This window comes from Entelurus aequoreus, linkage group LG09 (genome assembly GCF_033978785.1).
Source record: "Entelurus aequoreus isolate RoL-2023_Sb linkage group LG09, RoL_Eaeq_v1.1, whole genome shotgun sequence".
In the NCBI taxonomy this organism is placed as follows: Eukaryota; Metazoa; Chordata; class Actinopteri; order Syngnathiformes; family Syngnathidae; genus Entelurus; species Entelurus aequoreus.
The window spans coordinates 4896464-4910813 of NC_084739.1; the positions used below are offsets into that span (position 1 = coordinate 4896464).

The window sequence follows — 14350 nt, forward strand, 5'->3', positions numbered from 1 at the left end:
AGAGAGGTTTATATGTGAGGTCACAAGATTCTCTTTTTGTTTCATACCGCAGGCAAAACTATGCACAGTGAAGAAAAAAAGTGACTTAAATTGAAGCAATTACCTTTATGGAAGATGAGCACTGCTCTGAGTACTTCTGACAGTCATCAATCTCACACTGCTTTTGTTCAATTTCAGCAACAAGAACCTGAAAAACAGCATTTATACATTGTAAGCTTTTCTCTTTATTAATATTGATACATGTGGCTAAGACCGCTATTGACCTACTTTTTGTTTGTTCAACACTTCGGCGAGAGCCTTGCTATCTTCTGGTTTGTTTTCTTGAGCCTTCTGCTGCTCTGCTTCCACTTCTTCAACCCATTCATCAAGACTGCAGTAGGAGTCTTTGTAATGCTTCAGATATTGGCTGATACCATCCAGGTCCTTGAGTCTAAAAAACAATACATGTGCATATAAAAACTAAAATATTAAAACTCGTTGTACTGGGGTTAGAGTTTGACTGGAGTTCATTGATAGATAATAGGAAACAATTTAAAATGTTGATTAAAAACATGATTAATAGGATAGGAGAATCTTTCTGTGAATGTTTTAAACTTGGACTTACAACACAGGCAATGCCAAACTATTAATCGATTTAAACTATTATACAAACATGGGGTCTGGTTCAAATATAGATATGAGGGTCTTTCATTTGACCTGCTGTTGTACTCTGTCTCAAAGTGTTAACATGTGCTCAATGTTTCCTTACCATTATTGCTATGTTGTCTATTACCATTGTTGGCATTTTGTCTATTACCAATGTTGGTATTTTCATTATTCATACATTGTTGATACAAATTATTGTTACAGTGTAATAATTATTGTTACCTGTGGTAATGCCGCTATGATACAACATCTGTATTATAATCCTTGAACAAAGTAGCAGTGAACTCATGTGAATAATCACTGAATGGAGAACTGTGGGTGGGATTAAATAAATTATCTTCTTCCCACTCCCTTTCAGGCAAAACTGGACAATCATGCATTACATACTATACATTACCTTTTGCATTATATTAATTTCTATTATTATGTGTTGTCAACTTTGTACTTTTTTATGTCATTGCCTGAAATAAATAAATAATGAATGAATGAATGAAACTCCTGTTTCTAGTCCAGTGGTTTACTGAGCTTAATAATTCATGTTGATGGCAGTTTTTTGCCATAACATAATTATAGCCCAACTTGTTGACATCATTTACTTCTTTATAAACTCAACAGCACCTCTGCTGGTTGCAACCATAGGCGCCGATCCCGTGGATAATGCCGAGCACCCGCGTGGGATTGATGGCAACTTTCAATCTCTAAAATAATTTTTGAAAAATCAATCTTGTTGTAGTTAATTTTGTTGCTCCATTTTTAGTGTAATAATGCTCATTGTCATTTCTGTATTTTTTATTTTTTATTTTTCGCTAACTGCTTATTTGCTATTACTTTTACCATCATATTTGTACATGTCGTATTTGCTGATGTTGCTCTGTTGTTGTTGTTGTTGTGTTTGCTGTTGTTGTTTTTGTCTCTCTGTCTAATCCCCCTCTTGTCCCCACAATTCCCCCCTCTGTCTTCCTTTTTCTCTCTTTCTATCCCCTCCTGCTCCGGCCCGGCTGCACCAAATGATAATATAAATACATTTAATAAAGTCAAAATACAAGTAAGGCAACAAGAGAAGTATCCTACACTTCTCTTTTGTAAAGTAAATCTGAACAGCCGATATGGGCATCTACATCTGCTATATGATTTGCCCGAGAAGCTGGGCAGGACATTATAAAAAATTTTAAAAAATTAAAATTAAAAAATTAAAAAAAAAAAAAAAATTTGTGGCGAGTTTGGTCCGTTTTACAAAATAATAAAGCCACAAATCGTTTGGGATATTAACTTCGCTGAACGTCTATTTATTTTGTTTAATACGCACACACTGAGCACCCACCGGCAGAAATTAGTTGCAACCTGTGGTTGCAACTAAGTACTGCACTCCATTTTGCCTCATTTGCCTAAAAAAACATTAATTATTAAAACCACTCTTACCGATTATCAATCTGGGAGTGAACGTTTTGCCATCTCTCATTCAGTTGATCGGCCTTCTCCTTGTGCCAGTCCAGGTCAAAGTCCCGCTCGTTGTGGGCCTTAAACATGCGATCGCTGATGAGCCGCGCTTTCAGCAGTTCGTCCTCCATTTGGTGGAACACTTCCTGGTTTTCATCAATCTCTGTCCTCCATTGCTACAACCACAGGGAGGGATGTTTAGACCCAAAAGACAAAAAGAGGGTTAACCGGTTAAAATGGTCAATACCTTGAGAGTTGTAATGACTGCTTCAATGGATTGAAGGTCATAGTTTATTGCATCTTCTTCTAGGAGTTTGGATTCGTAGGCCTTTACTAACGCCTCTGCATTCTGGCTGTGCTTCACCACCAAACTTAGTGTCTTCAGTCTAAAAAACAAATCAAATTGCATGTGGTGAATGGTGATACAAGAACGTCCAATATTTCAATCTGGATCTTGATTCAGACTTACTTGTCAATGTGAATAGAAGACATAGAGTCGACCTGGTTCATGCTCTGAACCACGCCGCTGAGCTCAGAAGAGAGAGTCGACGCTGATGAAAAACCAACAGCTTGTCTGAGGAACACCTCGCACTTGTCCTTTATGGTATCCAGGTCCTGCTTCAATTTAATCAGCTCGACCATCTTCTTCTGCAAACCGGCCAAAGAAATTTAATGATTACAAGACCAAGTTCTTCAAGTTGTGAAAAATTCCAACCTCTTGTCCAGTGATGCGCTGGAGACTCTTGTCCAGGTCATCTCTCTCTAGTGGAGTACGGATTTGCTTGATCATGTGTTCTTCGTGGGCCTCCAGATGCATCCGGAAGTTGCGTATTTCTGAGATGTAACTGTTGTACAAAGACTCCTCATGTTCCTCTGTTTAAAACACACAATAAAATGTAGCTCCTTTAAAATAAGGGCATTTTTTAACTGACTGCTTCTTGTTACGCAACACAGGTACAAGTATATACTCAAAATGATCAAAATATTCTGTCTAAAATCAGCCTCTAGGAGGCATTGTTGTCAAGTATGAGGACTTTGCAGTGAGAAAGGACTCAATAATATTAAGATGATAACTAGAGAAGAGTATTTTTTTTTTTTCAAGCCGATACCGATAACATCCTGCTTCTCAAGACCGATATCAATACCTGATAACTTATTTATAGCTATTCTTTAAGGTAGATTAGAGTGTAGTTTTTGCACACCTGGAGATAAGAACAAATAAAGTCAAACAATTGTGGATTTGACAAACCGTACATGTAGATTTTTCCTAACCAAATATGAGATCACTACTATGGTAGAGCTAACATCATGGTTGTAACTACCATTGAGGACACCGAGGTCATGTCCTCGGTATTTTTTTCAAGTGACAAAAAGAAAACTATATGATTGACCGCAAATATACTTTGTGTGGGACATCGCCATGTGGTACATCATCCTATCTCAATATACGATCTTTGGTCATACACAGCAAAACTAGCTACAACTCCAGACAACAACATAACACAGTGAAGTCCACTTTTACTTTTAAACATCATCAACATCCGAAATGTGCAGTCAAAATAATAGTCGCAAGTATATGCCGAAAATGCATAATAAAGAAGGAAAAAAACATATATAAGTCGCACTGGAGTATAAGTCGCATTTTTTGGGGAAATTTATTTGATAAAACCCAACACCAAGAATAGACATTTGAAAGGCAATTTAAAATAAATAAAGAATAGTGAAAAACAGGCTGAATAAGTGTACGTTATATGACGCATAAATAACCAACTGAGAACATGCCTGGTATGTTAACGTAACATATTATGGTAAGAGTCATTCAAATAACTATAACATATAGAACATGCTATACGATTACCAAACAATCTGTCACTCCTAATCGCTAAATCCCATGAAATCTTATACGTCTAGTCTCTTACGTGAATGAGCTAAATAATATTATTTGATATTTTACGGTAACGTGTTAATAATTTCACACATAAGTCGCTCCTGAGTATAAGTCGCACCCCCGGCCAAACTATGAAAAAAAAACTGCGACTTATAGTCCGAAAAATACGGTAATTTTTATACTTCAATGATATAAATGAAATAGGAAATACAATTTAATTAAAATTGTCATAATTACTGCAGCAATACGGAACATAGAGAACATGCGAGAAAACAACTTACTGGAGTTGAGAATGTTTGATGCTCAAAATTCTCTTACCGAACGCAACTTCACTCGCCGTAATTGTCATGAGGAAGTGCCAAGTTTTTATTGATGCTACTGGCCAGGCTAGCGGTGCGGTGCTAATAGTGCCATGAAAGCTGAAGTTGGCGTGTTAAGGTCAGCAAAGAAGTTGAAAAAGAGCGTCAGACTCCGTGTGCTTCTGTCAGAAGTCAGACGCTACATTACTGACAAAAGTTTTACTTTTACTGATGCATACTTGCATGTGGATGAGTTTGCATTATTTTCGCATAAGAAAAGGGCACTAATGGCTTATTTTTTCAGCATGGATACAAGAGGGTGGCCAATGAGATTTGATGTGTCGATATGTTTTTTTTTGTGCGTGTTTGTAGAGGATTTGGTACGGGCGGCGCATCTTCTTCTAAAGAGCAGTGAAGTCGGGTGAGCTTATGTTATTGGATTAGTGCTGATGTGAAACTCATGCGTGTTATACTTGCCGTACAGTTGTTTACAATTAACTCATCAGTGGTATTAATGCTGATTGAGCAGTTTTCTACTCACCGCTATTACAACACTGGTTCTGTTGCTGCCGTGCTGTGTACACTATACTTGTTAATAAAGGATCATGTGGTCAAAGAGAGTTTTTCTTTTCACAAACTTTCAGGAACAACAGCCTCTCTCGCTTGCGTCCTCTTTGCGATTTACGCCCTGCCTTAACGGTATCTCCATAGTTCTATGAGATATTCTGGCACTGTGCTCTGTGTTCCCCTCGCATTATTGTGTCCAGTGCACATACGTTCCTCCTTATAGAGACAAGACAAAAAAAACAACTGAGTCTTGCCTCTTTCTGCAGATTTGAGAAGTTCTTGGTAGTACTCATTGCAGGCTACAACATCCCTCTCCAGTTGAGCGCAGTCCGCCACGGTGAACAACTCAGACTCCTCGCAGTCTTCCAGGAACTCGTTAAAATGAGACTGCAGGTTGCTCATGACCTGCTCATGCTCACCTGGCAGCATGGTCTTGAACTAAATTTAAAAAATACAGTGATAATATTATATTCGTTGCATGACTAAAATGACAGTCAACATGTGCAGTGAAAGAACATACAGAAGCTACATTCCAATGGCGGATGGCTTTGATATCATCCATGAGACAATGCCAAGACACCACACTCTTCATGTTAATGTGGGAGTGATGCCAGAGCGCCAGCACATTCTGGTATAACTGCTCCGTTCTGCAGGAAAAACAATAAGGTACACATCATTGAGTGTATGTATTCCTTGACTAAATAGTCGAAAAAATGAAAGAAAATATTACTTTAAAGCCATGTCGATGGCCTCTTTGTTGGGGGGAGGCACAGTGAAACAGACGGACGGAACCATGGCCTCATTGCCTGCGGGGTTGATGACTTTCCACTTGGCTCGGTGAGCGTTGTTGGCCAGCACGCACTCGTCGTCTCTATAAATGGTGATCTGAAAGACCGCAGGTTTATTGTCATTAGGACATTCTGCTTCATTAAAGGGAACCTATGATGAATTTCGTCTTTTCTGACTTTTAAATGTTGCTACATTGATGGAAGCATCTGTTTTGCAGTCTTGCTACATTGGGATGTCATCGCAATGTGAAAGCACTTATTTGTGTCATGATCCCTTACACGGGTCATGGCATGATTTATGTTTGGTAGTTTCCTATGTTTTAGTCTTTTTCCTGGCTGCACCCTCTTTCCTTTCGTTTACTGTTGGTTTCCATGGGCACTAATTCTCCACACCTGCCTTTGTTTTGTAATTAGTGTTCCCACCAGGTGTTTTGGTTAATCACTTCCCTTAATACTTTTCAGTCACCCAGTACAAGTTGCTGGGTCAATGTTCGCTATACACAACATTTACGTTTTTTCTAGTTTTTCACTTGGCTCAAGTATTTTTTTCTGCACTCTAGTATTTCTAGCTGTTCACACTTGGTGACTAATTGATTTGTTGCTTCACACTTGTTTATCATCTGAGTTTTTGTATTTTTGTCCTGCCTTAATAATCAAAGCTCAATCCTACGTGTACGGTGCTCCTGCTTGTCTTTCTGCATTGGAGGGAACACGACCATCGCAGCCATGCGTTCCCGACGTAACAATTTGGGCATTAAACAAAATTCTTAGCCATAGGGTTAAATTTGATTTTTTTTATCTAATCTTGGCATGCGCATAATTACACTGACGCACGACATGCAGGAACATAAATGCTGGTAAAAGCTGCTTTTTTTGTGCAAAGTCTGAATCCATCGGCAAGTGTGCGGTTGTACCTAATGTTGTGACCAAAATAGTCTAGGTAATGTTTATGAAAAAGAAAAAAAAAAAATGCACATTTTCAAAAGACAATTGATGATAATTTTGGAGAGGGTGGGGCGCCTCGAGAATCGAACATCTAGCAGACACACTTTTCAAAAACTGGTTATAGAAGTGACTGAATCAAAATGTACGCTACATTTACACTGAAGCCTATTCAATACATATTATCTATTTTTTTATTTTATTTAATTTTTTTGTCATAAAAAAATACAATCATGTGTGCTTACAGACTGTATCCCTGCAGACTGTATTGATCTATATTAATATATAATGTATGGAACCAGAAATATTAATAACAGAAATAAACAACCCTTTTGTGCGAATGAGTGTGAATGAGTGTGAATGGGGGAGGGAGGTTTTTTGGGTTGGTGCACTAATTGTAAGTGTATCTTGTGTTTTTTATGTTGATTTAATAAATTATTTAATTTTTATTTTTATTTTTTATTTTTTTATTCTTGTGCGGCCCGGTACCAATCGATCCACAGACCGGTACCGGGCCGCGTGGTTGGGGACCACTGATCTAGACCACAAGCAAGCGGTTTAAATGTAGATTAAAATCCTCGCAGGTCCTCTTTACTGATCTAGAGTTGGGATAGACCCTTAAAAACCTTCAAATCCTAATTATTCGAGAAATGTTGTACAATTCTATGCTGAATATTTTGTGGGAACTTCTTAGGGAAGGCTATTTTGGTGACCTCACAAATGTTGAAAACATAAAAAATGTCAACAGGTTAATAACTCCATGGACTGGTGGCCCAATACTTTGGACTGCACAGTCAAATTTTGGAATTACCTCTATCTGTCTATAATCACAGATGGCTTTCACAGGGATGGAGGATCTTAAAGGCCAGTCAGGGTTCCTGGGTTTGAGCTGCACGATATTCTTGGCCCTCCCCATCAGCCCTGCGACCGTGTTGCGATACTGAAGAAGCTGCTCTTTCTCCTCCTAAATGTGACACCAATAAAAATATTATTGCCTTCTGTTGTACTTAAGACTACTTCTACGCTCGTGCAAGGTTACCATGGATTCCTGAATGAGATCCTCCAGTCGATGCAGGCTGCTGGTTCGGTCGCAGCTGTACTTTCTCTGAATGGAGTCTTGTAAGCTCTTAAGGAAGTCCATGGATTCTTTGGCGTCACTGAAAAACTGCACAATGGGAATAAGAAAAGAGCCATGAGGCGGTGTGCTCAGAGAGGAGACTTTAAAGCCTGACGCACCTCAAAGTAAACAGCGTTCTCTTTAAGGTGCTGCTCCACACACGAGCACAGCTGCAGGATCCAGCTCCATTGTGTTTGCATGGCAGCTCTGTACGCCTGCAGGCAACCCAAAGGAGAAATGAGTCAAACAATAACCATGTGTGGAAAGCCTCCTAATGTGAAGGGTGGAGACCAGACTGCTATTAAAACTCATATTGGACTAAATATGTTGACATACTTCAATAGTCAGCCTGGCTGGGTGGTTCCTTAAAAGAAGACGCTCTGCCAAGGCCTGCACAGACTTGATCACTTCGTCCTTTTCATCCAGCTCCTTCATCAGATCCTGTTTGGACACATCCAAGTATTTACACCATTTCTATAAAATGTATTGGAATGGGAATAATTTTAAACGAGTCTCACAGCGTGGTAATCTCTTTTCTTGGACACGTTGCTGTTGCGATCGCTCCAGTCAAATGCGACCTCCTCTTCCTCCTTCTCATTGAGCCAGATGAGCTCACGGGTTGCCCGCGACACAAAGTCCTGCAGGCTCTCCAAGGAGCTTTGACGATCTCTTGAACAGCTCTGAGAAGGACACAAATATGTACAAATTATGATGATGAAAACATATGATTTGGAGTCAATTATTATTTCCATTTTATCTTATTTTGTTTTATGTTATGAAATATGTATGTTATAAATACATATAGCTAGTCTTCTGAGTTGAACAACAAATGTAACTGTATGAATAGGGGACAGATATAAGTTTGACTTCTTTCTGCTCCTTTTTGTTACTGTTTATTTTAAATGTTATGTTCATTGTTTTTTGCTTTGCCTTCAATGAATGAAATACAACAACCAAACAAGGACACATGTTCAAATTCAAATTATCAAGTGCAATATGAGATGGAGACTGTTCTCAAGACGTCACTTACCAGTAGTTTGTCATACTGCTTCTCTAAACTGCTCAGTTTTTCGGAATAGGCAAGTTTCAAGGGTGGATTCATCTGAATCTGCAGGAAATAAGGAGGATTAGATTGAAGTTGACATATTTAGTGGAATCTCGGAAGTCAAACAAAATCAACATTTTCTGTAGGAAAAAAAGCCTCAAAAGTAGCATTTTGCGGGGGTGTTTTTGTTATTTTGTGATGCCGCCACAGAAGGTCATTCATGGTAAGGAAAAGTGTATTCATAACCATGGGACTAGATACAAATGACCTTAATACACCACAGAAATGGTTATGACTATATGATTAATATAATTATGTTGATTTTAAAAATAAAAAAAAAGGCTAAACACACACCTTTTTAATCAGGCTTTTCACTGATCATTTTAAACGCTTCTATTATTTCTTAATTTTTATTGAGTTATTTTTTACCTTATTTATTGCTATAATTACTTTATCTATCCATCCATCCATTTTCTACCGCTTATTCCCTTCGGGATCGCGGGGGGCGCTGGAGCCTATCTCAGCTACAATCGGGCGGAAGGCGGGGTACACCCTGGACAAGTCGCATGGCCATATTATTTATATTTTATTTTTTACATATATTTTATCAAATGTTTTAAACTGTTTTTAGATGGCGTTAAATTTAGGTATTCTCCAGTGTGGATGCCTCAAAGGTGGCATTTTCCCTCAATCCTCAGTGCCATACCATGTTTTGTTTTGTTATTGTCAATAGTGTTGTGTGTGTGTGCTTGAGCGTTTGTATGCGTTTTCTTCTCTTCTTTCGCTTTTTTGTTTTTGTGAACATCACTTTGTGTTTGCCACTTGCCCGGAGTGTCAAAATCGGCATGTAAAATAGCTAACGCTAATCTTTAGCATGTCCATGGTATTAGCATTGAACTAGTGTGAATCGGTACGCGATAGTATCAACAGGCTACGGTCGGTACCAAATTTACCAAACCTATTTTAATTCAGTTTTTGTTTTTTTTAAATCAGAACAACTTGGAAGTCAACCAGCATCACGGATGGAAGTGCTTTCAACTTTAGAGGTTCCACAGTAGCTACTTCCTCATTCAAAACAGAGAGAATTAACTTACCTCGCTGAGTCTGGCCTCTTTAAGACTCGTCTGAAATTCGTCAATGGCTCTGTGTACGGTTTTGTGGCTATCTAAATGTGCGTCCACGCTTGGCAGGTCAGATCCCCACTCCGAGCGATCCAATTGTAACTGAAAACAAAACAACGCAAATTCACTTACTAGAAACTGCATGGCCAACTCTTGCAAGGCTTTGAGGGCTTACCTGCATCTCTTCCACCCAGTTCAACAGGTCCTGAACATATTTCATGTTCACTTCTTCTTCAGTCAAGCTGGAATCAGCCAGTGAGGACTTCATTGAGGGTTTGGGGATCTGCATGTGTGTCCCATGTCTGCTACTAATGTAAGTCTGCTCTGAAGCACCCGGGGTAAGGCTCGAGGTGAATGTGGAACTGTTCTGGGAAAAGTCCGAATTCAGGCTCTGAGTGATGCCTGAGATCATCTTTTTGGTCTGCTCTGTTGTTAACATGCGCCCTTTGCTGTACACGGAAGCATACTGCGTTCTCAGGGATAGGAGATCATCCCGTAGGTTTGATACCCTGTAATGTAACAATGTGAGATGTCACTATTTGCACAGCATTTTTTGAGTATTTTGAAAAAATCTACAACCGGACAATTTTACCTTTGAACTAGTTGATTTGTGAAAGGAAATTTGCCATCGAGAAGGACCTGGATGTCCACCACTTGTTGTCTGAGGATATTCTCACACTCCAACAGGTAGCCAGCAATCTCGGCTTCATGTTGGAACTGAATGCCGGACTCAAGACGTTTAACATCCTAAAGAGAGAGAGAAAAATGTGACATTGGGCCCAGCAATTTGAAGAAAAAAAAATAAGGAAATGCATTATTTTCAAACAAGCTAAAGTAATTTCAATTATATCAACAGGAAAATGAATTGAGGAAAATGTGCTTGAGGTGAGCAGAACATGCAAAACATGGCGTAAGGAAGCACCGACTGTATTGTGTTCTGAGGGTAGGCTGCACTTCTACAATGTATACAGTTTTATTCAACTCCCTTATAGGTGAGCGCCCTGCTATCCAAGAAGGTTGTGGTCATTTATTTCATTTGAGGGTTTTTTTTTTAGGTACCATAGAGCTGAACATAAGTATAGAAGTCATTTTAAGGGGACCTATGCATGCATGTTAAACATTTATAAATGGTTGATTTATATAGGCTAGTAAGGTAAAGTTTTGTAACTGACAAGTTTCGGCTACCTTACTAACCTATATAAATCAACCATTTATAAATACACATCAGTAGGCTAAATGAACCTCTTCTACATACAATGCCAAAGCGGTTCATGCATTTTGACGTGGGCTTGTTTTGGATGCCTCTGTTAGCAGGGTTTTTCAATCTGGCAGCGTTGTTACGTCAGAGCGAGGTGGATGTTCTGTTTTGGACATGAAGTAAACCTCTCAGCCAGTTTCAGGCTATATAAGGACACATATTCTTGTGATATGTATTCATTTATCCATCCCTCTAGGGCAGGGCTATTCAATGACACCAGTCGTTTCAGTTGAAAACTGTTGTATAGAGGAACTAGGGCCACTGTTAACACATTGACAGATCCTTGCATTGACATTTTAACCTTGCTAGCAAACATAGAACACTAAACTTGTGATTTACATAACTGAAGAGTTCCTCAAGGCACCGCGTTAAGTCTTCTCCTTTTTGGCAGTTACACATTTTTCATAATGTGATTTATGTAACTAAGGTGTTACTGTAGCTTGTTCACTTCAGATGCAGTAGTCATTTGTTCATCGTATTTAGCTATACTATTTGTGTTCCTCAAAGTTCCATTTTAAGTCCTCTCTTTTTCATCATTCGGGCTATTCAACTGGTGGCCCGTGAGTTCAGTTCAAAAAACTTGTGAGAGACTCACACTTTTGCATGAGGTCCTTAAAACAGCAGAGCACTCCTGCAACTCCAACAAAATGAATAGACCTAAAAAATAAATCAAACGTCTACTGTAGAGGACGCTGGTTCCCTAGAATATACAAAATAATAATAATAGTGAAGGAAGATGTCCTCCCCACAGTCCTTAGCTTTCTGGCAATGTGTCCCCAAAACAATTTGGTTGAATATCCCTCCTTTAGGGATATATTGATGGATTTACTTGATTTGCTTCCAGCTCGCAATTGTTGTTAGGAAATGTCTTATTGAGAAGTGCAACAGGGTGATTTATGTTTAATTGTATTTATAATTACACAAAAGGTGTATGTCACAAGGAAATACCTGATGTTTGTTTTCTGTTTGTCATATAATAGCTCCGACACCTGCCTCTTTATATGTGTTGGACATGCCTTTCCATTTCCCTTTTTTGTCCACAATCTTACATGAGAGGTAGGGGTCCGTGTACCTCACGGGTGTCAAACGTACGGCCCGTGGGACGGATCAGGCCCGCGAACAGGTTTATCCGGCCCACGATATGAGTTTGTGTAAAGATTAGCTTTTTTTTGATGAAAGAAATTGCTGTTTTTAAATGTGTCCACTGGATGTCGCAATAGCAATTCTGTTAGGCAAGTAAATGGTTTATACCGAGGCCAAGCAAGAGGTACACAGTAAAGCGTGGCTGCGGTTCTTCCCCCTTGATTAAAATTAAACGTAGAATCTTCCGTTTTACGTCTTCTGCTTCGAACGTGTCGTTATTTGGCACCCAATTGCCCCAAAATGTTTCTGTTGAAAAAGAGAAAAGTGAACACAGAGTGTAACTCAAACCTCTTAAATAGTTTCTACCTCCGTTTGTAGAGTTTGTTGAACTAGCACAGGATTAATACATGGATATGAAAAATGAGGTATTTAAAACCTAGAATAGTTTTTATCTCTTTATTATTTAATCTTTTCAATCCCAGACAGGCTGTGACTTAGTTTTGATGGCTTTGTAGATACACTGAGACAAAGTGTAAGTTTATTGAGTTCTTCAGTGTGTTTTTGAAACTAAATCAAATTCTTTCCTCGGAATTTTCAACTAACTTGAAGTGTTTTGTCAAGAGGATTATTTGTGATTTGTACATATCCAGAATGTGCTTGTTGTATTTTTTGCCAAAGTAAAACAAACACAAACAATATGAAATTGTCTTAATGTTTAAGTTATCATGCCATGATTTTACAAGTCCGGCCCACTTGGGAATAGCTTTTCCTCCATGTGGCCCCTGAGCTAAAGTGAGTTTGACACCCATGGTGTAACTGCAGAAAAGTGTTTTGATTGTTTAATTTAGAATTGTATTTTTTCATCCTTTCTTGTTTTGTGTCACTGGATTTTGTGCGCGGACATTTGGCCCCAGTATTAACTATTTTGTAGTTCATGTTGAATTCATCAGGTGAGCCATTTTAGTTTCACTGTTTCCTTCTTTTTGTACACAATACAACACCTCGGATTTTTATGTGCAGCTGTGCAGCAACCCTAGTTTTAAAACTCAGATAGGAAATTACCACCAATAGGTTACACAAGTAATACACTGTTATTATTGCTTTAATTTATTTAATTTTTTCACATTATGAATTGTATTTTTACATTTTAAATACATAACTTACAGATTGCAGGGAACTTCGAGCCAACGTGAGCCTGTCTTCACCATGAACACAGTCTCGCTGGACTCTGTTTGCAAGCTGCTGCAGCATTTCAAGCCTGCAAAACAAAGCAATAAGTTGGATTTTGTTTACGCTCAGTCACAGGAAAACAAAAAGTCAAGCATGCCCTCAACACTGAGCCCGTAACCCACCTGGATCCATAGGCGATGTTGTTATTAAGAACAAAAGGGCTGCTCATTGACAAAGGTTCCGGTCTAATGTAGCCAGCATCACCGGATCCGTAGCTGGTGAAACTGCTACCAGACGAGACCCTGCTCCGGTACGCCATCTTTCTTTGTCAACTGCACTTTACAGTCCTGCAGCCGGGCTTCTAACCATGACGATCGTGTGCAATTGTAGATGCGATCAGACAGAAGGGATTACAACCCATTCTCATTTATAGCTTCAGAATCAGGTGAGGGGGGTGTGAGAGCAAACCCACCCTGAAATAATATTTCTATCCTCAGGCGAAACCAAATTAGCAGGTTGAGACAGTGTCCCTTTTATAAAAGCAGCCGAAGGCTTGTAATGGCTGTTTCTGACAGCTTGTAAAATACGCCCTCACTTTATTGCTGTTCATATTGAGTGTTTGGAAAACCACGCAGGCATGAGTGGATATGTCAACTTGTCCAAACTATTGTCAACGGATGTCCAAAAATAGATTTCCATAGAAATAAGGTCCACTCTGCAAACAAACACTGACAGAAACAACAGACTGAAATCTAAAACCTGCTGCAGCCTGCAGTCAAAAAATGTTTAAAAGAAAAACAGCTGTCTTGTACCAGATGGTCATTTATTGTGTGCCTCTTTCTATATATGTGCAAATGTATTAGTATGTCTGTGCCAAAAATGTGTTTTATGTGAGATAAAGATTATTCATGATATATTGAAATAAGACAAGTAAATTCATTATTGTATAGATGACAGCTAGGTAGTTAATTTATGAATCAGGAATTCCTA

At 38.8% G+C, this 14350-nt stretch overlaps 1 protein-coding gene across 2 annotated transcripts in view; it reads right to left on the reverse strand.

Moving 5' to 3' along the window:
- Window positions 1–14350, reverse strand: part of LOC133657077 (dystonin-like) — a 220070-nt gene that overhangs the window by 97798 nt on the left and 107922 nt on the right. For both annotated transcript variants that reach the window (XM_062057994.1, XM_062057995.1), the window contains exons 16-34: window positions 13355–13448; window positions 10442–10596; window positions 10025–10358; window positions 9823–9951; window positions 8714–8791; window positions 8202–8363; window positions 8020–8124; window positions 7803–7898; window positions 7606–7731; window positions 7378–7530; window positions 5567–5721; window positions 5357–5483; window positions 5091–5274; window positions 2798–2955; window positions 2552–2730; window positions 2330–2468; window positions 2065–2258; window positions 268–430; window positions 104–187 (exon numbers count right to left, since the gene is read on the reverse strand). In XM_062057994.1, the coding sequence (XP_061913978.1) occupies window positions 104–187; window positions 268–430; window positions 2065–2258; window positions 2330–2468; window positions 2552–2730; window positions 2798–2955; window positions 5091–5274; window positions 5357–5483; window positions 5567–5721; window positions 7378–7530; window positions 7606–7731; window positions 7803–7898; window positions 8020–8124; window positions 8202–8363; window positions 8714–8791; window positions 9823–9951; window positions 10025–10358; window positions 10442–10596; window positions 13355–13448 (2815 nt within the window). The remainder of the gene's footprint in view (window positions 1–103; window positions 188–267; window positions 431–2064; window positions 2259–2329; window positions 2469–2551; window positions 2731–2797; window positions 2956–5090; window positions 5275–5356; window positions 5484–5566; window positions 5722–7377; window positions 7531–7605; window positions 7732–7802; window positions 7899–8019; window positions 8125–8201; window positions 8364–8713; window positions 8792–9822; window positions 9952–10024; window positions 10359–10441; window positions 10597–13354; window positions 13449–14350) is intronic.